This window comes from Ursus americanus, chromosome 11, assembly GCF_024610735.1.
Source record: "Ursus americanus isolate L20-20 chromosome 11, mUrsAme1.1.p, whole genome shotgun sequence".
Taxonomy (NCBI): Eukaryota; Metazoa; Chordata; class Mammalia; order Carnivora; family Ursidae; genus Ursus; species Ursus americanus.
In genome coordinates, this window is record NC_142137.1 from 43,396,573 (window position 1) to 43,422,536 (window position 25,964).

General features: G+C 38.6%; 1 protein-coding gene across 3 annotated transcripts in view; it reads right to left on the reverse strand.

Annotated features, from left to right (window-relative positions):
• Nucleotides 1-1,323: 1,323 nt before the first annotated feature.
• ARHGAP18 (Rho GTPase activating protein 18) overlaps nucleotides 1,324-25,964 on the reverse strand; it is a 189,293-nt gene continuing 164,652 nt past the window's right edge. For all 3 annotated transcript variants that reach the window (XM_087865480.1, XM_045805575.2, XM_045805576.2), the window contains 6 exons: nucleotides 25,545-25,627; nucleotides 20,371-20,577; nucleotides 19,431-19,571; nucleotides 7,705-7,829; nucleotides 4,050-4,111; nucleotides 1,324-2,824 (listed from right to left, as the gene is read on the reverse strand). In XM_087865480.1, coding sequence (XP_087721606.1) covers nucleotides 2,733-2,824; nucleotides 4,050-4,111; nucleotides 7,705-7,829; nucleotides 19,431-19,571; nucleotides 20,371-20,577; nucleotides 25,545-25,627 — 710 coding nt within the window. In that variant the 3' untranslated portion in view covers nucleotides 1,324-2,732. The remainder of the gene's footprint in view (nucleotides 2,825-4,049; nucleotides 4,112-7,704; nucleotides 7,830-19,430; nucleotides 19,572-20,370; nucleotides 20,578-25,544; nucleotides 25,628-25,964) is intronic.

The window sequence follows — 25,964 nt, forward strand, 5'->3', positions numbered from 1 at the left end:
TCCCCACTCACAGGTGAAGAATAAAAGCAGACTGATAAATGGAACACAGAAACTCTGAAATTATTATTATTTACAATTTTCCAAAAACAGTGATTAAAGTGAGAGATCCGTGGTATTCTTACCTAACTGCCTTGTAAATGCCTGGCACTGAGTCTCAATCACTTACCTATGAACTCAGGTTCACTTTTAAAACTTCCCACAGTTCAGATGCAAAGGAATCCCTGACCAATACTGCCACCTACTGATCAAGAGGATGAGAAATCAGTACAATGAGGGAGAAAATGAAATCCAGTTAAACAAAAATTAGGAAAAGACAATTCATGAAAACTTTCATGAAGTCAGTAAAATAAACTGCTTTTCCCAAAGAGCGCTAGCAAGGAGTTTACATTGAATTATATAGCAAAGATTGCAAATAATTACAAAACCCTCTTCAGAAAAAAAGAAACATCTCTGAAAGATTAACAGGGCAACAAGTCTTCTATAAAAACCAGCTCTTCAACTTTTCAACAGCAACTGTCTTAAGAATTAAGATGTTTGAGACTCATAACAAATATGTTTGTTGTTTTTATTGTCCCTCACAAACAAGCAAAAACTAATCTACCACAAGATTTAAAGTTCACTAAGAAAAAAAAAATTATAGAAAAAACATATGGGTTAATTCCAGGCCGTTTATATTTGAGGCTCTGCACTACTAAGTTTCTCCTCTTTAGAAGTGTAGAGAGACATCTTTCTTGATTATATAAAAGCAATATTATTCAATATCAAGGAATAAGGTTCATGAGTTCTAAGGACTCGAAATGCAGTCACACCTTTGTATTTATTTACCAAGATCTGGAATTCTTTTCCACAAGCCTCTTGTGTTCCCCCCACCAACACACATAGCAGGGGACTAGTAAATGTGGTAAAAAGCTAGTTGACATATGCTTTAGCAAGCCATCTATCTAAATCATTATATTCACTCCTGTTTTTTTTTGAAATTGTGCACCCCTAAAATGTATTAAGCACTTAATCGAGTTTATATCATTAATTGCTTTCATTAACTTAAGCTATTAATAAAACATTTTGGGAAATTAATATATATTGTCAAAATCAGAAACAGAATACAACATGTTTTTGAAAAATCCTAAAGAACAAAAGTTTGCATAAGGAAAACACTACGGATGGAAACAGTTTTTTATCTTCCACATGTCTTCCCAATTTAAATATTACACAGGAGCAACAGGAACAATAAAAGAACTGGCTTTTAACAAAAACACAAATACAAGCAAAAATATAGTACATTCATAAACATATAGGATTAAAAGTAATAATTCCAAGAGAAGATAATTTAGAAAAATGCATTTAATTATAAAAATTTTTTAAATAAAAAAGCAATGGCACAAATCACCACGTTATTTAAGTGATCATATCCACAGGCTGCTCTTATAATTACACACTAAAAATTTATGGCTCTTCTCATTAACAGCATTTTCCCTCCTAACTGGAGTGACATCAAGAGCTTCTGAGAATGTGTATGATTTTCCCTAAAATACTACTAAAAGTATCATAAACACAGTGTGTGCAACATTCATTTACATCACCTTTTATTTACTACACTCTAAACTCATAAAATATTGAACATTTCTCACTTCATTTCTCTTATTTACAGTTCAGAGGCTCATCTCTTGTCACAATATGGTTTGTGCATTAAACTCCCTGGGAATAGTACTTTCCACGGCATTTTAATAAATTTACTCTGATTATTTAAAGTACACAAACAAAAACTTGTTCATATGACTGTGTCATACCCAGAAAAAGAAAATGCTTCCTGCAGCCTTCTTTAGGAGTTAAAAAAAAAAAATCCCTCTTTCAGTAGAATAACATTCTTAACCATTACTGGATTTTACTATCATGCATATTTGTACTAATACGACAATAGGTAAAGCCAGCTAAGACTTCATAAATTTCACTTAGGAGAATAAAGCATACATGAAGTGATTTGGTTTTCACTCTCTTGTTATCCATAATCCAGTTATTCCACATGGATATATTTTATTTATTCTTAGTATATAAGTATTTAATAGTTCAGTAATAATTGGCAGTTTCTGACAGTTGTATTGCTTAATAGTGGATACGGTTCTGTGCACATATGTCAGATGAACTGAAAACAATGCAAATCACTTCATGCGATAGAGCAGGAAGAAGTGGGATGTTATTGTTTGAACAAATGATTAAAAGGGAGGAATATTAACTTTCGATAGTGACAGGAATACTGTTGGATTCAGTCTACTTTAAGATGCATTGTCTTCACGACTTGCCAAATACCTGGTATTTGTGATCTTTTCGGTTAAAAAGCAAACCTAGTTGGGGGGGAGGCAGGCATGAGGAGGAGAAAAAGGAGAGGAAGCACATATTACCATGTATATGATTTTAGGAGAAAAAAGTGAGAGGGAAGAGAGTGTGTTTTCACATAGAATAAACGGTCACATCCGGGCACTTTTCACAGAGTATAATGGCCGCCTCGCTAATTAACCCTTTTTCCTCTCACTCCAGAGATATTTGTTTGCTCATTGTCTTATTAATAAACGTAATTCTGGCAGCAGCACAAATCTGTAACTTTTTAAGGCTTCAGAGTGTCACTATTCAAGAGTTGGGTACATTGGAACAATACAAGGGTCCTGCCGTTTCTTTTATTTGCACTCTTGCCCCAGCAATAGTCTCAGGAGGTCCTCGTGGTTCTCTGCAGCTTCAGCCTATGACGGCTTTGACTTTATGACCCACTCGGCGTTGGGGTTGAGCTGATACAAATCCATCATGTAAGTGTCATCATCAAGGCAGCGTTCTCCTATCAAAGAGACACCGGATCAGGTGAACACAGTGCAGGGACTGGGATGCAATTTTAAACTTATTCCTCATGGTTTAACTCTGAAATCTTAGACTTCAAAATCTCTCTCATCCTTTCCCATCTCCCATAACATTATAAGACGTGGCCAAAATATTGAGAAGGTCAATTTAGTAGGCTTTCTCTAAAGGAATGGGTTTCAAGTTAATTAAGGAAGTTGAAAATACTTTGTGTGAAGGGCTCTGCAATGGCTCATTAAAAGCTTATTCACCTTTTTAAGGGGTGGCAACAGTTTTGGGTCTACCTAAGTAAGAAACAATACTTCATTCTCAATACCCAAGGATAGAAATGCAAGTTCAAATACATATAAATATTTAAATAAATCTTTCTTATTTGAGTTAACAATTCCAAGCTTCTAACAGAGTTGCAGTGTATTTAAATTTTAAGAGTAAGCCTTCATATTTCCATGTTTAAGTTTCAGTATTTACTAACACCTTTGTGTCTCAGGAAAAAATTCCACAAAACTTAAAATCTTAACATATTTTCAATTATTATTTTGAATTAAACACTATTTCATTTATTTGTTAACAATTTCACCTGTACCATTTTCAAGGGTCAAAATAAAGAGAAAAAGTTTACTTCAAATTTTAATAGAGATGAGTACAACCCACTGATAACTGAAAATGGGCATATAAAATATAAGGCATGGTCAAAATTAATCCAGTCGATCTATTTTTATTTCCTAAGTTACTAATGTGCTTATATTCGTATGTGTGTATATCTGTGTTTGTCGTTGTGTGTGTGTGCGTGCATTACTTAGAAGGCAATCAACAATTGCAAAAATAACTCCTGCTTTCACTAAAAATATCTAGTACTGAGCCATAATAAAAATGTAATCCTGGCCTTAAATAAGCTCAGCCACTTCCTTTATTAAGATGTGATGTAAGCATATAAAAAAGAAAGACGTTCTGAAAAAGTTCATTACCATTCTAGAAATTGCTACTATTTTAAGAGAATTTGCCCTTGCTGAGGTTTAACACAGATGGGCGTACGGAGGAGCTCAAATAGAGCCTGAAAAGTCAGACCACTGAACAAATCCACAAAATTCATCAACTATCTACAGCATGCTATATTTAACTTCTGAGTTTTGCCCTCAAAGATATAAATAATAACCATTGGCAATGTCAAATCAGCATATGTAACACAGAGAGAAACAAAATGTGCTTACCAATATTTCCTCCAATTTCATACAAAAAAACTTCCCCTTTCTTAAGAGTCTGGGCAATCCCACTATTAGGGACAAAACAAACTGATTAGTTGTATCATCAAACAGCTTGCAACTAAATCACTTTAATGTGCTTGGGGAATTCTGGCTTGTATGGGAAATTCATAACTTAGACACACTGTAATTATCTAACATTTGTATTTTCCCATCTGTTAAGTGTGCCAAATAGGTAATAAAAATGTCACACCTGTAAATTAAAATAAACAAATGGACTCATACATCTGAAGGCAAAATAATAAATCAGCATCTAAATTTGTAAAATTAAAAAGAAAAGTAACAACATTTTAGCTGCCAATAAAATTATTAATATGATCAACTACTTTGCATAGGGGCCAGAAAGGTTCTCCTAAAACTACAAAAAGAAATATTTCCACCTTCGTTTTCACACTGCATTTATTCTGTAAGTATCTATCATGTGTTTGCCGTGCTGACAACCCTCATCGTACGCAAGATGTAAAGAATAGGACGTGGTTCACCACCCTTCCTGTGTTGGCCATTCAAATACAGGAGTTACATGCACTCAAAGTAGAAGCAAATAGTCATTATGAAGCCCTCACAAGAAGGAGACACATTTACAGAGTTATGCTCTTCAAAGAACAAACTCTTCCAGAACATTAAGTTTAAATAATAAAAACTAGTAAAATTCAGTGGTTTTTCAAAACTCTGTATACAAATTACCTGAGAAGCCTGCTAAAAATTCAGACCCAGAGCTCTAAAACTGATTTTGTACGTCTAGGTCAAGCCAAAGAATCTGTTTTTCAAATGCTCTCTGGTGGACTGTGATGCACGGAAGGGTTTGTGAACCACTCCTGTAAGGCCCCGAAGACACACTCCCTGGAACTGTAAAGGGAAAAGCAGATCTGACTTTTATTCAAACCATCATGAAAAATATGGCACAGTAGACGCTTTCCTAACCAACTGTCCAATGACTCATTGGGGTTATCCGACTCTGACTACTCTCTGTCTGGAACATGATAGACACTCGAGGCTTTACACGCCCCCACACTTAAGACCCACCTGCTGAGTTGTATCCTCACCGAGAGACAGCTCACTTTAGTCCAAACCAGTGTATGCTTGTTTTTAAAATTAAATAATTGTTTTTATTTATAATATAGTATATAATGCAATGAACTAGGAGTATAAAAAGAGCCATTATTTCTATGAAAACCAAGCTGAATGTTTGGGGAGACTTGATCAGGGAAAAACAAAAGAACCTAGTTAGATATTGTTCTCAGATTGTTTCTCCAGTATCCGTGTTCTTGTTCTACTTTAAAGAAATCTCGACTGGATTTCCTGGTAAATACAAGCTTTGCATAATGCTAATCAACAAATCCATAATTAAAGAAAAGGCAACAGCCTTTATCAAGACTGGTGAGTAAATGTGAAACTTATTGCATATTCACTTTATGTCATTCATGTGTTCTTATCTTTGGTGGAGAAAGTTGGGGAGGAAAAAGATGGGGGGGTGGGGTTTCCAACTGCCCCTATGCTGGCAGAACGCAAGTGGGAGAAGAGGAGAATGTGCTGGAAGAGAACATATATATAAACACTTGCTGAGAATTTCACTTATGCGGCCCAAACAGATAGTGTTATGTGCTTCGTGGTCATTTTCCTAGTTCATTATCACAAGACTATAACGCAGGTCCTATTATGGTCTACTCTTACACATGAAAAACTTTGGATTCAAAGGGATTATAAATCTAGCTTAAAATGAAACAGGAGCAGCTGGGGCGGGGGGTGCTTAGCAATGGATGGAGACGTTTACCAGACTTCCCTCTGGGTGGAGCAGGATGGGGAGAAAGGAGGAGGTAGAGAAACGGACCCCACTCCAGGGGGCAGCAAATGCTTATTTAATAAAAGCACCCCAAGCAGAAAATCCAAATATGCAGAGGACAGTTGTCACAAATCTGGTGCTTTCTATAACAATCATGTTATCCCCTAAATATTAAAGTCACAGTTGACTTCATAATCACCTCTTCTGCCATCTGCAAGGACAGCAACAAAAGTAGACTCAACTGAACACTTGGGTCCTTAGAGTAAATGCTCTGTAAATTAACTGTATCTAGGCTGAAAGAGCTGCTTATACATCTGAAGTCTGGCCAAATGATCTCCAGGTACGCACTCTGGGGGAAGATGGGCAGTCATCCCTGGGGAGCAGAATGGCAAGAGTTGATATCCACTAGGTCACAGCAGGGAGTAGAGAGGAAGTGGATTGATTTCATGAAGCAGAGACACTTTTAGGGAGCAAAGACACCTAACTGCTCCAGGGCTTACTCCCCTACAATTCCATCTCCTCCTTGACTCTGCACCAATGGCCCCAGATCCGTGATGGTTGCTAGATCCGGGCTTACAAGGAGGGTGTTTAAAGGGAAGCCTTTGGAGATGGAAACCATGCATTTGGAATTTAGCACCACCACCTATGAAATGTGTGACCTTGAAAAGTCTCGGTTTTCTTATCAGTAAAACAGAAGTAATATTAGTGCTTACTTCACAGTACTGTTGAGAGTGGGGTTGGTGCTGGCTTACTGAAAGCCCAGATACGACCAGGAAGGCTCTCTTCTATTTCCCCACCATCTGCTCCTGCTCAGGCTCAGCTCTTCTCCCGATTTATAAACGCTGAGGGAAGATACTTTAAAATATATCTTTATACCCCTTCTGACATCTAGCAGAGGGCCTTAAACAGAGCAGAGGCATATTAAATACTTGTGGTACTGTATTAACACTAGAGAGGTTTTGGCAGAAAACTTCACTGATGCCCTTGAACGTTACAATGCAGACGTGACATTCTATGGAAGACTGAAACAGCGAATTCATAAGCTAAGATACCAGTGTCCTGGATTTCCCTTTTTAAAAAATTTAGATTAATTTTCAATGAGGGGGGGAAATCATTAGAATAAAACTTTAGCTAACAAATAAGAATTAGAAGGATAAAAACTGCAAACCCAATACACTTGTTAAATCTCTAAAATTTAAGAAAAGATATTGTAAGATGTTTCAGAAAGCGTATGCTCTAATATCATCAGAGGGATCCCAAAGGCTTTCAGAGGACTCCTCCTACCCCATCAGCACCAGAACAGAGGAGAAGGCTTGGTTGTCCCTGACCGGGACAGTGTGCTCTGTGTCTGGGGGACCTCAAAGCTCCAGGGACTGGTTATCCTCTCTTGATTCTTTAGACCTTGCTTTTCAATTTAAGCATTTCTTTTTATTCATTATATTTCATAGAAAGAATTGTATTTTTTGTTTCTTTGTTTTATTCCCACCGCATCTTATTTAGTGATTTTCCTAACAGCCCCCATGCAGTAATTAACCTCCAATCCACATATTCTGGAAAGAATATCGAGTGGTCTCCTGTGCCAGGCCCACTGCAGGCGGAGTGAAGGCAGGCTCGACATCTTGCTCGCAACAGGCTCACCTGCACATAAACTACCTCAAATGAACCCAGCTCATTCCAACCGTCTAATTATTAAGTCTGTTCTTCTTTTCTGCTGGGAAGACAAAATTCAGAAGCACTTCACATCACCCCTCGTGATGGAGGGAGAGCGCGCATGTGCGGGGGTGAGTTATACCATGGAATGATGAAAACAAAACAGGCCTCTACCTTTCTTGGCTGAGAAACCTGGCAAGTACATCACTGGCTTTTAGTTCTTCAGTTAGCTGTATTGCCATGGAAACTTTCGAAAGATGGGGAGCTTGCACTCGAATCACTCCCTGAGGAACGTCAGCCTGCAAAGCAATAATGACACTGGAACAAAGCTGGCAGCAGCTGGAACATGTAACTCTGTACAATGCATTATATGGTAAGTGTGCTTAACTACGACGCATTTCACTTCACTACATAAAAACCTTAACTACTGTATAATGTAATTTGCTAAATTACATCAAACCTCAAATATCCTCTTAATGGTGATAGGGGAACTTTATAATGCCTATGCAGTAATGCTTAATTATTTTTAAAGATGTAAAGAATGACAGCAATAACCATTACTGCCATATTAAGTGCTGATTTCTGAGTATTATCTACTAGAGAGTGCTTCTTCATGGAGCAATTTATGAAATTGAATCAGAAAGAAGTTACTTTGTGTGCTATTGCAATGTATGCATTTTAAACATCTTCCTGTGCACTGACCAGATTTCACAGAAATTTTTGTTCCTCAGCGTCTTTGGAAAAAAAATGAAACATACTTTTCTATCCATCTGGATTGCGTCTGCTTCTCACTTGCCTGTTAAGCTTCCACTGTGACCACATACTTTGAACTTCAGAGGACCAGTTCTAAATCCTCTGCCTATAGATGTTAAGAACTGTTTATGTATTTGGTAAGATGTCGGTGAAAGGTTTTGAGGACTATAATATCAAAATACCAGCTATGACATTTGAAATAGTAAGCTTAATTAATTCCTAATCATTCCACTACAATAAAAAGTAATTATTTACAGTTATATGTCATGAACAGACCTTAGGACAAATGACATGCACAAATTATGTTTAAAGATAATGCTTTAAATGCTACAAAACCCTGTTTCATTAAACTGAAATTCACTAAGCATTGACTGAGTACCAAGCACTGTGCTAGGTCTACTTACCTATGAGGTAAGACACAAGTCTCTTAGTACGCAGTATTTTTTGTGCTCACAGTATCATTTTTTTTTTTTTGGTAATGTACATGGTCTTGAATTGCTATTATCCCCCACCTCAACATAAAGCACAGATAGACCATGAGTGGAATTAATGTGATAACTTTCAAAGTTCAACAAAAATAACATGGCTTTAGAATTAGGCTACATCAAAATGTAAGTGCCTCCAAAAAATTTCCATTTGCTTCTCGGTAACCTGTGAAACGTAGTGTGAGAATAACAAAGAAAAGAAGCGATATTCATGTAAGACCATACAAGGAAGCATGGGATTGGGTAAGACCATGGCTTTGCTCCCCAGAGGGCTGCAAGCCCCCGTTACATCTGTGGAGACATGGCAGAGGGCCTCACGCCAACGTGTGAGACTCTGCTGCCCTCACCTGACCACTCAGCAAAGGGCCACGGGAGCCCTCCCTCCAGCCAAAGACAGACAGTGCGTTCCAGGGCTGCCCACTCGCCATCCTGCTGGAAGAGGGACTGCGTTCCTAGTGTCCTTTAACTTCTCTTCCTGGGGGAAATGTGCTCAGCCCCATCCCTGAAGGACCCAATCCCAACCCATTCCCAGAACCCTCAATGTTTGCTTCCTTCCCAACCAGCCTGGCCCCTTGGCTTGGTTTGTTGACTTTCAATTTCTGGGGCATGTATTTTGGTCCGATAACTTAGTCTAGTCTCTCACCTCTGCCTCTCCCCTCAGATTTAAATCTAAGTTACATTTTTCCTTGATTCTGTGACATTTTCATTTGTAACCCTGGAAAGTGAGCTGCTTCTTACAATGGATGGGACATTTTATGTGGCAGTGTGCCCTTCCCCCCGCCGCCCCAGCGGATATTAAATCCAAATGGTGTATCTTCTAACTCAGCGATCATGCTACATTCCCTGTTCCCTTGGGTTTCATCACTAGCCTATATCCCACTGTGGTCATTCTACCTCCTGGCCAGACTTCACCTGTTTCCTCAGAGGAGGTTGCAAACATATGCTCCCAGACAACATGAATGTTGGGAGTAAAATTGTAAGAGCAACAATGAAGCACAGAGTCTGTGTCCCTAAAACCTTAATCTACCTTGTCCACTCAATTAAGAAACAATTATTGGTATTTTGGATTCGGTTAGTCTATTACAATTATATTTGGAGGGCCCTAAATGGCGGGCTAGGGTTTGCAGACACCCAAATACTTTATGCTCATTTAAGAAAGTTAGGAAATCTGCTCAAGTCATAGTGCCAGATATCCTTACATACAGGTTTTCTTTGGCAAAAATAATAGTGACAAAAACTGCCCCCATAATTACATCTTATCCAACCCTAAAATATCAAAAAGGCAGGCAAATCTATGCTGACGTTGGAAGTGAAGTAAGGTGATAATAATTAAGTTTTTACATATAGAAGGTCCACAAGAAATGAGTGACAAAAGCAAAATGTTCCAGAAAAATAATACACTGCCACAGAGCTCAGGGACATGACCATCTTTCTCTGCTCCCTGCCTTTTTCCCCACTATTCCGGTGGTACATTCTATTGTTTGGATTAAAAAGGCCAACCAAAATTTGCTACAAACACCCAGGCTTTCCTATCTTTATGTATGTCCCACTCCTCTTCTGTAATATCTTCTGCTATCAATTTTTCAAGCCCCACTTAAATACATCAAACTCCATAGAACCTTCCATGATCCACAGAGTCAAAAAGAATTTCTTCCTCCCACTGAAACTCTTTTATGATGAGACTCTAATATATGACACATGCATTCTCATTACATACCACATATCGAGTCAGCTGGAGCCAGCTAGCAAATATTTATTGATTAGATGAATCACTCGAAAACATTTCTAAGAATGCTATGCTAACACTGTAGTTATTTCTCTAGAACAAAATAACATAGACCAACGTGTATTTCCCAAGTAGCAAAAAGACTGCCTGAGGAACATTTTCTAAAAGAAACAAGTTGCCCCCATCTATAGTACGGTATTTCCTCTACTACTGAGGAAAGACCCCTCACGAACAACGGAAGGCCTCTCATTTCACTGTGGCCACGGCCTACACCTTCTACGTGAGCTCAGAGTGCGTGCTTTACACAGAACTACCATGCTTTTTTATACAACACCGCACTGACATCAGTGGAATGTTGGGGGTTACGCCCAAGAACAGCCCGTGTGACACAGGAATCCAGAGTCTGACAGAGTTTGGAAGGAAGAGGTTCAGGGACTAGCTTCTGAGGACACTCGAGAGCTCTCCTGTGTATGTGAAATGTCAGGTAATCGCCATATTATGGCTCTTGCCAGAAGACGGGGAGTGGCATGGGGACAGATTCCCTCTGGCTGTGAAACTACACTTTCTCCCCCCTTCTCCTCTGTGAGCAGGGGGTGAAGCTAGGCCAGTTCTGGATCAGCGTTACCCCTTCCCGAACTACTAACTATACTATTCTGACTCCTTTCGCATAGCACTAGCGTATCAGTGCCTGCAGAACCCTCTTCTCTGGGCTAGCAATGGCACATGGCACCCTCCTAGGTTGACCGGCCACATTCCCTGACGACTAAGGAGACTGTTCTAGGAGGGAAGGTGTATGTGCGTATACGTGTCTGTATGTGTGCCTGCATGGGTGTATATGACAGGAACAATTCTTAAGTGTTATTTTCTCTAGTAATACATCCCATCCAAATTCTCGCAACAATACATACATAGAAGAGTCTGACTTACTTTGAATCTGCCATGCCTTTCACTGTTGGAGAAGAAATGCATCTAACTGGTAGATATAACAGTGAAAGACATATAATGGTGAAAGATGGAGAGTTTAGAAGTTGTTTCTGGAAACTTTTTTTCTTATCTTGACAAGGGTGGCTAAATGATATTTGCTAAAGACAAGAAACAATAAATGATGCCAAAACTCTGGTTTAAATAGTGTATGACAAGTACTATTAAGCTCCAGAATCATGCTGTATCAAGTATTCAAGCTATTAGTATACTAATTACATTGAGCTGCCAAGCTTTGAATAGACACAACACGCCTGATCATTAAGCCAGTCTGTTCTTAACTTGAGCCATAGTAATAACTGAGTCTATGAATAGTATAATCTTCGTAACCTTCCTATTTCACAGGTTTGTTTGTTTTTTTTTTTTTTTTTTTTTGTCTTAACAGCTGTGACTCTCTTATTTTTTTATGTATTTATTTTTGCTGTGCTGGTGAGCTGAAGTTACGTGATACACAGCAAGACTGGAGAAGAGCAGGATTTCACTAACACACCATTAAAATTGAGTCACAAAGGATTTTACAACTTACAAAATAATAATCTCTTATGCATACGAAAACTGTTATAATGGAGAAAATAATCTCATATGGTTCTCACATGTTTCATATTTTGAACTAAAGTATATTTTTAAAAACAAGATTCTATTTCTTTTTATTATTTGATCAAATAGAAAGTGATTTTAGTATTTCTTTGTAACACGTAAACACTGCATTGCTCATATTTTTGCATTCTAGATTAGAAATTCAACGTCAGACCTTTAAAAGAGATATTAATTTCTCTTTTTTTCATTAAAAGCTAAGTTAAATGTAAAGCTGAGATTTTTAATGCTACAGAAGAATCTTTTATCTTCAAAAGAGCAAACTGGATGGGGCGCCTGGGTGGCACAGCGGTTGAGTGTCTGCCTTTGGCTCAGGGCGTGATCTCAGTGTTCTGGGATCGAGCCCCACATCAGGCTCTTCCACTATGAACCTGCTTCTTCCTCTCCCACTCCCCCTGCTTGTGTTCCCTCTCTCGCTGGCTGTCTCTGTCTCTGTCAAATAAATAAATAAAATCTTTAAAAAAAAAAAAGAGCAAACTGGAAAATACAACTTTCTTAAGAGAAAAAATATAACACATATTTTAGGAAATTAAACAAGGACATTTTAGCAAGGTATCTTAAACTACAATGGCATATTCATCACCTTGGTCTGATTGGAGGTAGAAATATCAAAGGCATTCTTTGCTATCTTGAACTGCCTAAGTCCTGATTATAATTGGCACTTTATTATCTAAATGTTTAAACTTTCATCCAACTCAGATTCAAAGACTTTTAAAGAACCTGAAATAACTTCTATAGTAATATGCATTTAATTTACAACGAAATTAAGTTCTGATATTTTTCTCTTTTAATATGGTATTTTTATGCACTATAAAAAAATCACAAAACGTCTTAAAAAGAAACAAGATTTTTGTGCTTGATACTATAATTTGATTTTCCATGTGAGTCCCCAAGTAGATCCACAAACTGTTTCCAGACCTAGAGCAGATGCTTAAGACAATACCTGTAATGATGCTCTGGGTCAGGCTGTTAAATGAAACCAGAGATGGAATTCTAAACAGAGTTATGACCATAGACATGCAGCCCTGGCTATAAACAACCCCGAATCTGCACCGCACTGCTGCCAACTCTGGGATTCTTCTGGAGAAGAATGGCAGAAAGTGGCAGCAACAGATTTCTTTTCCATGCCCGAAGCCCTAAATGTTAAACTGTTAAGAGATCATCTTGGATCTTTTAGCAAGTCACATAAGCTCTCTAAAAATTGAGTTCCTCAACTGTAAATTAAGGGTGTGACACGAGATCATCCTAAGAACCAAAGTTAACCACAGAGGGAACATTCCCGCTACGAATGAGGGAAGATGTGAGGAGCTCGGCTTATTTCGCAAAATCGCTTTCTCATAAAGGTACAGCTTCCCAGGGCACCTGGGTGGTACAGTCAGTTGAATGTCCAACCCTTGGTTTTGGCTCAGGTCGTGATCTTAATCTCGTGGTGGTGAGATCGAGCCCTGCATCCTTCTCTGTGCTGGGCGCAGAATCTGTTTGGGATTCTCTCTCCCTCTCCCTCCCTCTCTAATAAATAAATGAATCTTAAAAAAAGAAATGTACAGCTTCCCTTTACTTTGAAAGGTGAGCCTGAATGACAGTAGAAAAATCATACAGATCAAAGTCCACAATGGACTGGAAACCTGCATGATTCCACAACTCATAACCAGATGCTCATCAAAGCTGCCCTAGACCCTTACTAGGCAGAGCTGCAATTTGAGGTAATTATGGGCGAAATGATGACATGTCTGTGATTTCCAAAAAAATACTAAAAGGAAACAAAGTGTGGGAGACAGGATGGAATGAGATTAGAAAAACAGTCTGATTATTGGTCACGGGTTTATGGGGTTCATATACTACTCTGTTTTCATGTAGAGGTAAGAAAAATTCCATAATACAATTAAATATATGTTTACAAACACATACATACCAAATGGGGGGGAATCATACTTACAGTTTTTATACAAGACACATGGCAAGGTCCTGCTCTGAGAGATTCTGACTCTGGATCCAGGGGGTGGCCCAGTCATGTTTTATAAAAATACTACTACAGATAACCGTATTGCACACTTTGGATGAGACAGCATTAATCTGGTCTTACCCTCATCTTACAGAGGAAAGTGAGGCCCAGAGAGATAAAATGATTTGGCATTAATGTCTCGTTGATGGCAGAGCTAGAACTATAGCCTCAAGCCACATGACTTCTGGTATGTGATGTGGTGTGTGTGCACTTGTGTGTGTGTGTGTGTGTGTGTAATATCAATCCCAACTGCAAGTTGAAGGCTATCACAAAATGGTTATTTTTAATGGTCTACAATTTTGTTGTTTTCACCAAGTGTTTCCTCCTGCTGCAATTGATGTGTCTTTAGGACGCGAGAAATTCACATTTGTATCAAAAAATTAATATGCTGTAGTCATTAAAAACATTTGTCTTATTAAGTAGATTGTGTCCCTTAAAACCTGGTTCAAACAATTAATTTATCTAGTCAAGCATGTCTCAATCGCATGAATCCTGATTATATATAGTTAGCATTAATAGCATACAGAATGCTTTAAAAAATATTACCTTGATGAATTTTTATGATCTACAGTCTCTTGTCATTTCCCTCTTCAATGCCTGACAATCTGGCTTCTTCCATCAATAGATACTGACAATGCTTTGGAGAAAGTCAGAAGTGACCTTTCAAATGCAAAATGCACTGGACCTCTGTCCAATGTTAACCTTACTCAACCTCTCTCTAGCATGGGGTACTACTAACCAAGTTCATTTACTTACCTAGTCTCCCTCCCTGGGCTTCTGAGACTCTATAATCTTCCACTTCCTCTGACTTCCTATTATTTCTTGGCCTCTTTTACCAGCCCCTCTCCCATGGCCCACCACTAAAATATTGCTGTCTTTGGCTTCAAGGGCAATCTCTCTGCTAGTCCCAAAACCACACCTCCAGCTTTGGCCTCTTTCTGAGCTTCAGGCCCTTGTAGCCAAAGCACGTTCACACAGACAAGTCAACTACAAATGTCAAAAACTGACTACCTCATCAAAGGCTGTTCCTACCTCATTTTCTCAATGAGAAAATCATTGAGAGTCAAATCAGCAAGTCATTCTAGATTTCTCATTCTACATTCTTCATATCCCATTAGTTTCCACATCTTGTGGGTCCTCCTGGCTTGCGTCTAACCCTCCTTCCATTCCCATTGCTGGGTCTTGGCATTGCCCAGGACTGTGTTAAAAGCTATCTATTAAACCCATGTTAGTAATGGCGGTAATGCACGTTCACTGTATTACTACACATTAGCCCAGCACTGGGGTACATATCCTTCTCAGAGTTTTTTTGTGCCCTATAAGAAAATAGAGAATAAGACTAAAGAGACCCAGATTTAAGGTCATCCAGATTGGGTTTCAAATTCCAGCTGCCCACTTCCTATCTAGATAACTTTCAGTAAGTTATTTAAGATTGCTGATGCTCACTTTCCTCATCTATAAAAAAAAAAAAAAGAGACAATAAAACCGTATACTTCAATTAAACTCCTCTATCTATTAAATGAGATGATGTTTGCAAATGTTTAGCACTATGCCTGACCTCATGATAATTATTACCCCTTACAAATATGGCAATATTCACTAATTTGTAACTTTTCTTTAACAAACTAAGAGTATCTTCCAATGTCAATATATACACTTGTATTCCCATGATATTTCACTACATAAATATATTATAACAAATGTAACCAATTGTATCCTTTTGGGCTACTTCTAATTCTCGCCAGTATCAAGAATATGGCAATGAACTTAAGCATAACTCTTTACATATTCATCTTATTACTCCCTTTGAAGGAATTTCTGAATTCTATGAGGAGCATGGTTTTCGGGTCTTTGCCACATGCCAACTGCTCTCCAGAGGGATTCTACCAATTTATGTACTCCCATCAGCGATGAAATTTGCTGGCATCTCCCACCTAACCTCCTATTTTTCACTGCTCCAAACTTTCCTTCGCCTGACATCATAGCAATGATTTTAAAATGCAAATATAGGGACGCCTGGGTGGCTCAGTGGGTTAAGCATCTGCCTTCAGCTCACGTCATGATCCCAAGGTCCTGGGATCAAGCCCTGAGTCAAGCTCCATCCCCAGCAGGGAGTCTGCTTCTCCCTCTGCCTGCTGCTCTCCCTGCTTGTGTGCACACGCGCTCTCTCTCTCTCTCTCTCTCTGACAAATAAATAAAACCTTTAAAAAAAGGCAAAAATAATCCTGTAACTCCTGGAGTCAAGACTTTCCTCAGAACAGAAGCCTGGCTCCCGCCAGAAGCCATTCTGGCCTTCCTTCTGCCCCTGCTCCTCCATGTACCTCAATGGCCCCTCCGATCTAATTTTCCCACCAAACACCCTCAAACATCTCTACTTACTTTTCTAACACAAATCTCACACTCAATCTTCCTGCCCCTTCCCTGTTGAAGGGGCAATTCCATCCTTTCAATTTCTTGGGCCAAACACCTTGGAGTCACTGTTTACTTCTTTCTCTTACAACTCATATCATTTCGACTCGAAGGAATTCTAATGGCTCTAACTTCAAGAGACAGAGAATCTGACCATATCACCTCCACTGCTAATATCCTGGTCTCTCACTTGGATTAAGACATGGACCTCACCCTCTTACATGGTCTCCCCATCTATGCTGGCTCTCCTAGAGTCTATTCTCAACCCAATAGTCCAAGGGAACATTTTAAAACATAGATTTTCAAGCTTTTGCTCAAATCCTGCAATGGCTCCACTTCACTCAAGATAAACTCAAATTCTTAAAGATAGCCTATGTAATCTATTGGTCCAATGGTCCCTGCGATTTCAATCTCATACTGCCGTCTCCCTTGCCAGCTCCAGTCGGGTCACAAAGCACTCCTTGCTGGTCCTCAAATACCTCAAGCAAGTTTCTGCCAAAAGGCTTTTGACAGACTATTCTTTCTGTGCTTCCTGAGAAATACATCCAGCTTGGCTCCCTGTCCCCCCTTCCCATCTTCATACAAATGAATAATACCTAGACCACCCAACTGAATATTGCAAGGGGCTCCCTCTCTCAATTCCCTTTTGGTGGGCTATTTTTATTATTTTTAGAGCACTTACCACATACTATGTAATTTACTTATTAATTTTTAGTTATAGAATTTCAGCTGCACAAGAACAGCAATCTTCATCTATTTTGTTTAATAATGTATTTCAGGTGCCTAGAACAGTGCCTGGCACATGATAGCCATACATTAAATAGTTGCGTAGCAAATAAATAAAATAACCTAGGCGATTTTATGCTCCATAATCTCATGCTACACATTCAAATGATTTGGGGAGGGGGGAGAAGTAAAGAAACATAAACTAACAAGACCAAATGGGACTGGGAGGCTAATCACAAAGCAGATGGCCCATGTTCTATCCAATAACATCACTGTTGTTGCTCTGTAATTGTTTTCTGTGTGTTGTTATTCTCCCTATTAAAATTAAAGTACCTTCAACAAAATTCTGGCAAGTGACTGAAATTTTTCAAACAAAAGGACATCATGGGTCATGATTACCTAGGGGTTACCACTCCACCAGGAAGCTTCCTCTACTATTGATACCTCTCTATGCAATTTTCTGCCTAAATAACACCTACGTGTTCTTCACATCTCAGCTCTACTTCCCAGAGAAGCCTCTCTGATGCCCACTTCCTGATTTGTAGCCCAGGGCACCCCGCTCAGGCTTCCGTCACACTGGTGGCGGCTGTGAGCTCAAGCCTCTGGGCCACTCTCCCAGCTCCCTGTGGGTGAGCACCAGCCTTCTCTGTCTGTGAACACCTGACAGGGGTGGGGGCTCCGTGCCAAGGAGGCAGGTAGTAGCATCTCGTGAAAAGAAACGCTGAATTTCTCAGAAGAGAAACACAGAACTCAGAGAGACTGAGTAACAGCTAATCCATGATAAAATAGAGATTTAAATCCAGGTTTCAATCCCAAGCTTTCAAATGACAATATGGCGTCGAACTAGTACAGGGATAATTCCCAGGCCAACTAAGAAATCCAAGTTAACACAAATTCTCTGTAAATAACAAAATCAAGTCAACGTTTCATCTCCAAAACACAACTTTTAAATTTTTTTGCCTGAGGTTTTGTTATTTAAAAGGTACAGGGTAAATGTGTCCTCAGATAGATAACGTACCTCAGAGAGTCACGGTATAAAAAAGACGGGGCTATAAAGTCAACTAAGTTAATATGAACAAGCAGAGCTACGAAACATGATGATATTCACATATTTGTAATGGTTTAGAGGAAATAAAATGTTCTAAGTTAAGCAAAAATGGCATGTCAAAGATCCTTTCTAATGTATGACATTATCAAGCCCTTTCTCAAAAAAATATAACACTAGCTACAATTCCCCTTTATTAAATTTTATGTTCTTAAAGATACTTAAAAATGGACCAAAAATATTTCATGCCAAAAAACGTTATTTTGTAATTGTGAGAGCCATAATATAGAATATATTTATATACTTTTTACAACGACTAGATCCCTAAGTAGGCCAAAGCCAAAAAAAAAAAAAAAAAAAAATCACAAGCTGATAATTGCATTTCCATATTATTCCACAAGATGTCAGCATATAACTGAATAACTTCAATGGTGGTGCTGGTAGGGGGGGGGGTGTCTCCACCGTAAACAGAACAATAGAAACCCTTTCATTTCAGGATTTCAAGTTAGAGCTTTGGTAACTCACTTCATAGATGTGTTTTTACGTATATTATTTTAAACCTAATTCTTAATATATCTTACAGCAGTTCATAAATGCTGATATGTAGATATTTCTTTTTTGAAACATTTTAATTTTCTTCATTCCAACATAAATCTCACCAAATTCTTCTGGTGATCCAATGAAGAACCATTTCCGTACCTCCTGAAACCCGGGAAGGATCCTAGGCGTAACCCAACCATTGACCTATATGTTTTTCTGAGTTAGTTCTTTTTCCCCATTTTACAGATGAGAAAATTGAAGAAAACAGATGAGTGGTTCACACAGGGACTCTTTACTCCGAAGAGATTACACATTCAGTGGGCAACTGCAGTCTCCACAGAGTCCTTTGTGTGTTGGGGGGGGTGGGTGTGTGTTGAGACGTTCTGGTCTTTTCTTTTCCTTTGTTCCCCTTTAACAGCTCATATGCTGAGTCACCAACACCTGAGCAACCGTTAATACTGATCATTAGTAGAAGCACAGTTACCCTTATTGAGGCTTTCAACTTATAAGTAGTACCAAGGCCCAGTAAGTGTGTAGAAAGTCCTACCACTACAGAAACATATGAAACTCTTTCTCGTGTGTGTGATAGTAAAAACAGCACTGAATCTGCATAAATACATATCTTCAAGTTTTTCTTACATCACTTGTACTCTTATCTTGCTTTTCGTATTTTTCTCGGTCATAAGCCATTTTCTTCAGCAATTTCTTCATGGCTTTTTTATCTTTTTTATGATTTTCAGTATTTTGCTTCCTCACTTGGTTGACAATAAACTTGGGAATCTACGGAGAAATAAAATTAAGTTTGGGGAGGAAAAAGAAGTGGCACCATTTTTGAACTATGGAAATAATTATCTTTATGTTTTAAATGTGGAGAGAAGTAAAGGTTTTGGCCATTTCATAAGACTATGCTATTTTACATGCACTATTCATTAAATATGCAAAAAAATGCATCGTATTATTCATTCACCATGAGTACAGAGCTCACACACGAAGTAATTTACCTCCCATTGTGTAAGTGAGGTTCAAAAAGAGGCCTGGTGAAGTTCAAGGACATAGTGGCCATCTTCTATGCCTTATACGCCAAGATTAGAGACTGCTTGAGGTGACTGGCATTAGAGGCCACCACCCTGATGGTTGGTCCCTTTAGCAGCCACCTGTCAACAACCTAGCCTTTAGTTAACCTGCAGTCCCTTCTAAAAACCAGCCTCACCTCAAAAGAGAAAGAAAAATTCACCAATAAGAGCTGACAGGTATCTAGCAATAATCTAGGAAAAACTGATCCTCAGAAATTACATTAGCAAAAATAAAATATTTTAGGAGTTACCCAATTGAAACAACGAAATAATGCTGGTATTTAAAAAATTGAGATTTAATAAGTGGACATTAATTTTTTTTATTTTAATTCCAGTGTAGTTAACTTACAGTGTTATATTAGTTTCAGGTGTATGGACATTCATTTTTCCAAATTGCACTGAAAATTACCTCTATTGGTTCCCTTTTTATAGAAAATCTAACCCTAAAAAGACTTTAGAAATTAAGTATCACCACTCATTAACAGAGCTTAAAAATATACACTTACTGTCCACAGAAGTTGTTGATGCTTAATCATTAAGTGCATGATACTAGCTGTCCCAGCCGCCATTACAAATTCTCGCTGTTCGCTGGACTTCAAACCCAACGTGTGACACATGAAGAGATTTGGGGCCATGACCATTGCTACATTCATGGTTGTCATCTTATTTTTCTCTCTATTGTCTATTACTCTTTGGAGAAATTCAAGCAGGGCCTGGAACAGAAATGACTCTTGGGAGATTTGTGTTTTCATGAAGATAAGAGATTAAAGCACTGTCGCATATGGGATTTTTACTTAGTTAAAAACAAGCAAGTTATGCATAATAACCACAGTCGGCTAGCTACATTCAATGGGCCTTGCCATCAAAGCTTCTCCGTTTGGTTAGCACCCTGAGGTGGTGCTTTGTTCTGTGAAGGGCTATGGCACAGGGGAATGAGGCAGACAGCACACACATCTGAACTCGGCAGTGGGGAGAGGAACGGAGAAGCGTCAGACATAGAGCCTACAGGAGCTATGGGGCACTGAAAAGCAGTTTCAAATAGCCTACAAATATTCACTTGCTTCAGGAAGTGCTTCACTTCTATCTTTAAGAATTAAATTTAAAAAAATTCCCCTTAGAAAGGCTCATCTAACCTCAGTTTCATGTGCTTTAAGGTACTCAATAGCGAGCGGACATGAGATCTAAAAAGAATGGAGACTGTCATGTGGAGGAATGAGGGGAGGAAGAGAGACCAAGAGAAGAGTTTTTAAAAACTGAATGTGTAGGGGCGCCTGGGTGGCACAGCGGTTAAGCGTCTGCCTTCGGCTCAGGGCGTGATCCCGGCGTTGTGGGATCGAGCCCCACATCAGGCTCCTCCGCTATGAGCCTGCTTCTTCCTCTCCCACTCCCCCTGCTTGTGTTCCCTCTCTCACTGGCTGTCTCTATCTCTGTCGAATAAATAAAATCTTAAAAAAAAAATTGGATTAAAAAAAAAAAACTGAATGTGTAGGGGCGCCTGGGTGGCTCAGTCGTTAAGCATCTGCCTTCGGCTCAGGGCGTGATCCCAGAGTCCTGGGATCAAGCCCCACATCAGGCTCCTCTGCTGGGAGCCTGCTTCTTCCTCTCCCACTCCCCCTGCTTGTGTTCCCTCTCTCACTGGCTGTTTCTCTGTCAAATAAAATAAAATAAAATAAAATAAAATAAAATAAAATAAAATAAAATAAAATAAAATAAAATAAAATAAAGCTGAAGAACCTAAAAAAAAAAAGAAACAACAAAACTGAATGTGTAAATAAAAAGGAACTTTTCACCAGAACAAGCTGGCTTATGCTCATTTTGATACCACCCACCTCCCACCTCTACTGCCAACGCTCCTGTGTGCTCTGAGCCTGCCCTCTGTAACAGCCACAGGCAACTTCGATCGCCCTCCTCCTGACAGGACTTAAGGCTTTAAGTTCTTTTTTGCCTTCTTCCTTGAATTAATTTTGGTCTAGAACAGTAACAACAACAAGTATTCGACATTCTCTGTGAGTGAGGCATTGTTTTAAGCACATCCTCGACATTATCTCACTTAATCCTTACTGGAGAGAGAGGCTGTAGTCATTCCCATTGTATAGATGAGGAAACAAGGTGTAAGAGAACTTAAGTAACGTACCAGAGATCATAGAGCTAGCGAATGGTGGAGAAGGTCTATTGGCTTTTGTTTCTGAACTCTTAACTACAGAAAGAATGATGTTTTCATATTTAGCTTAAAATCCCAACCTGAAAGGGGTCAAATAAACTATACTGAAGTAGAAAAAGAAAAAAACAAAAAGAAACTGTTCATCTCTCACAAGATTTAGGGGGAAAAAATTCCTGGGTTAACAGGTGGATCTTAAATCAAGGTTAGCTGCTATATAGACTTCAAAAATTTGAAACAAACTAAAGGCACAGCCTCAGTATCTAACAGTAAGATTTATGTATCTAATTTCTGGTACAGCTCTCAGAAAGTTAAATTGCAATCCAAGCATAGGTTATATAGTAAGAATACCTTCTCAAATGAGGACAAAGATTAATTGGTGAAGTTTGGGGAAAAATTTTTAATTTTGTTCCAGAGACCAGAATAATTATTCAGGGACCAATGTATCTCTTTCTTTACAAAGCATAAATTACAGAGATTAGGTAATAAACCACTTTAATTGGGTGCACATATGCAATAAGATTATTCAAACCATTACTATCATATTAGAATGTGTGTGTTTCTGTGTATGTAGATATGAAATTAATAAAATGTTAGCCTTGCCTTTCCTGAAAGCACTTCATCTTCAGATATATTTTCTCTTTACCCAAAATAGAAGAACTGACCTTTTTAAAAAGTATCGGGACTCCTCGGTGGCTCAGTCGGTTAAGTGTCCCACTCTTGATTTCAGCTCACAGTCATGAGATTGAGCCCCAACGCTGAGCTCCACGAGGGGCATGGAGCCTGCTTAAGATTCTCTCTCTCCCTCTCTCCCTGTGCCCCTACCCCCACCCCTAAAAAAAAAAAAAAAAAAGTATCTACCACTAGTCTGGTATTACGTAAGTCTCACTGGACCCACTCCCTGAAAGCCAGTTTGAATCCCAGCACAGTTACTTATTTGCTAGGTGAGATCTTAGGGTAACCTTTGACATCTCTGCCCTTTAAAGTGTTATTACTCGTAAAACAGGAATACTAATCTCCCAGCCTGCCAGGACTGAGCAAGACAGTGTATATAGCTAACTTCCTAAAAATAAATAAAAATAGATAAATAAACACCAATAATTATATTAATGCGGATCTCCCAACTGCTATCTTGATACCGGTCTTCATTAATCCTCCAAGTCAAAAGTAGTTATGATCATGATCCAAATATACAATAATCCAAGGTCAAAAAAAAAAAAAAAAAATCCCAGCCAAGCAGTTTGCCCAGACATCTGTCTCTTTAGGCTTAAAGTAGGACATGGTGCTTCACGCAGTGGCTCCTAACCCTTCGGTGTGCTGTAGTAGGAGTCTACAAAGGTCATGCACATGATCCCATTCCTCCAAACAGCAACTGAAAGAGTGATACCACGCTCGTAAAAATTGGAGAAGTTTGCATTAAGCTTCCTGAAATTACCTTGTAATAAGAGTTTTCCTTCACTCTGAACTAAATGTAAATGGTTTATTTTCTTGTACATATGGTATTCCGGTTTCAGTGTTTCTATTATTAGAATTCCCGTCTGAAACATTCGTCAAGGCTAGCTGATTAAGCTCTTAAATAAAGCTGACTTACTTATGACATTTACATTTTTTTGCGTTTTCCAATTTTTTATCCCAAGAAAGTATTTCCCACTTGATTTATAAAATTGTACTCCCAGTAACCTTATATGCAAAAATTAAAGCTATTCTAAAATTTAAAAAAATATATCTCTTCAAACAGAATTTTCAAAAGACCGTGCCTGGGACTCTGAAGGCAAATTCCAAAACTGAGTTGTAGACCAGCCTTGCCCAATAGAAACCATACTGGAATAAGTGTTTCCTCTCACAATTATTTGAACTCATTTGCATGCAGACATGTTTGAAGTAAATCATGTGTCTTTCAATGCCTGCCTTATACTGGTCATTCACAGAGCCATCACAGACAGGTACCTCCATGTGAATAAGAAAAAGATGGATTAAATTTCTCTTTTAGGACTGTGTGTCAGGGCACAGCTGACAAACCAACTGGAAATCAGTCTCCACGCTGTCCTATTTCAGCCACAATCTACCCTTACACAGCAACCCTGGTCATACAATGTTTAAATGTAACCCTTTCTGGAGCTGGCCTCTGTCTCCAAAACAACACAACACCTAAGGCTGCCTTCTCAGCCTGTAACAATCAGTGAAGCAAAAGACTTTTTTTTTTTTTTTTTCTTCCTGACTTAGTAAAGGGAATAACTCTTTGGAAGTTCTCCTGTAGAGATGCAGGGATTTTACTCCAGTAATCCTCATAAACTCTTTCATCCAGAAAAGTTGAGTATTAACATTCATTCCATAGGCATGAAAAAATATCACCTAGTTTCAGTTCAAGGAGTCTTAATGAGGTACAGGAAAAACTTTCAAGATTTACCAACTGGTTTTGTTTTCTTGACATGAAATTTCTTGGCATGATTTTTCATTTTAAATAGAAAGAAATGTAGGGGGTAAAGGGGCAAGGGTTCTCTACCATTAACTTTATAAAAACAATTTTTCAGGGCAATGGCAAAACTTAAGGTAAATACTCTTCCTAAATTCTATTTTAGAAGTTTCCTTTTTCTTTCGTAAGTTCATAGCTAAACCTTTACAACTACCCTAAAAACTTTTGCTGTTAAGAAAATAAATCAATGTGGAACAATCCACTGATTATTATAAAAGCCTCTGACAATGCTTATAATAAATGGTATTAAATCATAGACCAAATCACTTTGAAATGATGATGTAAATCAAGAACTCAGGGTGAGCCCTTGGAGAAATAACTAGAATTTGTTGGAGTTGGTCTATCTTTTGGCTAACCAAACATCTCAAAATCATCATCATGACTTCTTTCAAACTCTACTGCTTACAACTACAAATATATCTTTAGGCAACAGTAGGTTTTACTGGATGAGCCTTACAACTTTTTTTTTTTTTTTTAAAGATTTTATTTTTATTTATTCGACAGAGATAGAGACAGCCAGTGAGAGAGGGAACACAAGCAGGGGGAGTGGGAGAGGAAGAAGCCGGCTCATAGCGGAGGAGCCTGATGTGGGGCTCGATCCCATAACGCCGGGATCACGCCCTGAGCCGAAGGCAGACGCTTAACCGCTGTGCCACCCAGGCGCCCCTTACAACTTTCTTTTTAAACATCCATTTTTCAACTTACTACATGCTTTTTTAAAAAAAATTGCAAAATGTAGAAAAATAAAAAGGAAAAACCAAAAGTACCCCTGTTTCTATGAAAAAAAAAAAATGAGCCTCACTCCCTGGTTTTGGTAGAAGCATTGCAGCAAAAATCAAACACCTGATAATACTATCAACGTGACCAGCCTTGTAAATACACTAACAAAGAGTTAAAAACTTCCACCATCTATCTTTAAAAGTCAGTCTTCTCTTCATAGACTTAACTAAGGAACATTTCCATGAAAACATCACAGTGTTTTGCGACCAACAACAAGCAATGACTCTGCTGAGTTCGGAGGGATATTTAATGTAAATGAATCCACTGACCTTAAGCATGTCTCTGTTTGCATCAGGCAGGAGGATGACAAGAAGGTTCAAAGCCTGGAGTTGTTGCTTCCTGGTTGGAAGATCTGCAGACAGATTAAATAAATCTGAACTCTTTTTCTTTACCACACATTTTTTTTACTTCTTTTTTATCATTTTGTAAGAAAAAAGTTATTTGGCATAAACATCACTGTGAAATTTAAGACACAACAACTGAGCAGCGAGCATTCTTGAGAGTGTGTTTGAGAGAGATCAGGAGAAGCAGCTGCCGAGCTAGAGCTTTCTCTCGGAATGCTCACTTCCAACTGTGATCATATGATGAGCGGCCTTATGTTTGCAGACACACAACAGTGCTTTGGAAATAATTTTAACTCCTGTGTGATAATTATTCCCCAATGAAGAGACACAGAAAGTTGGCCCTTC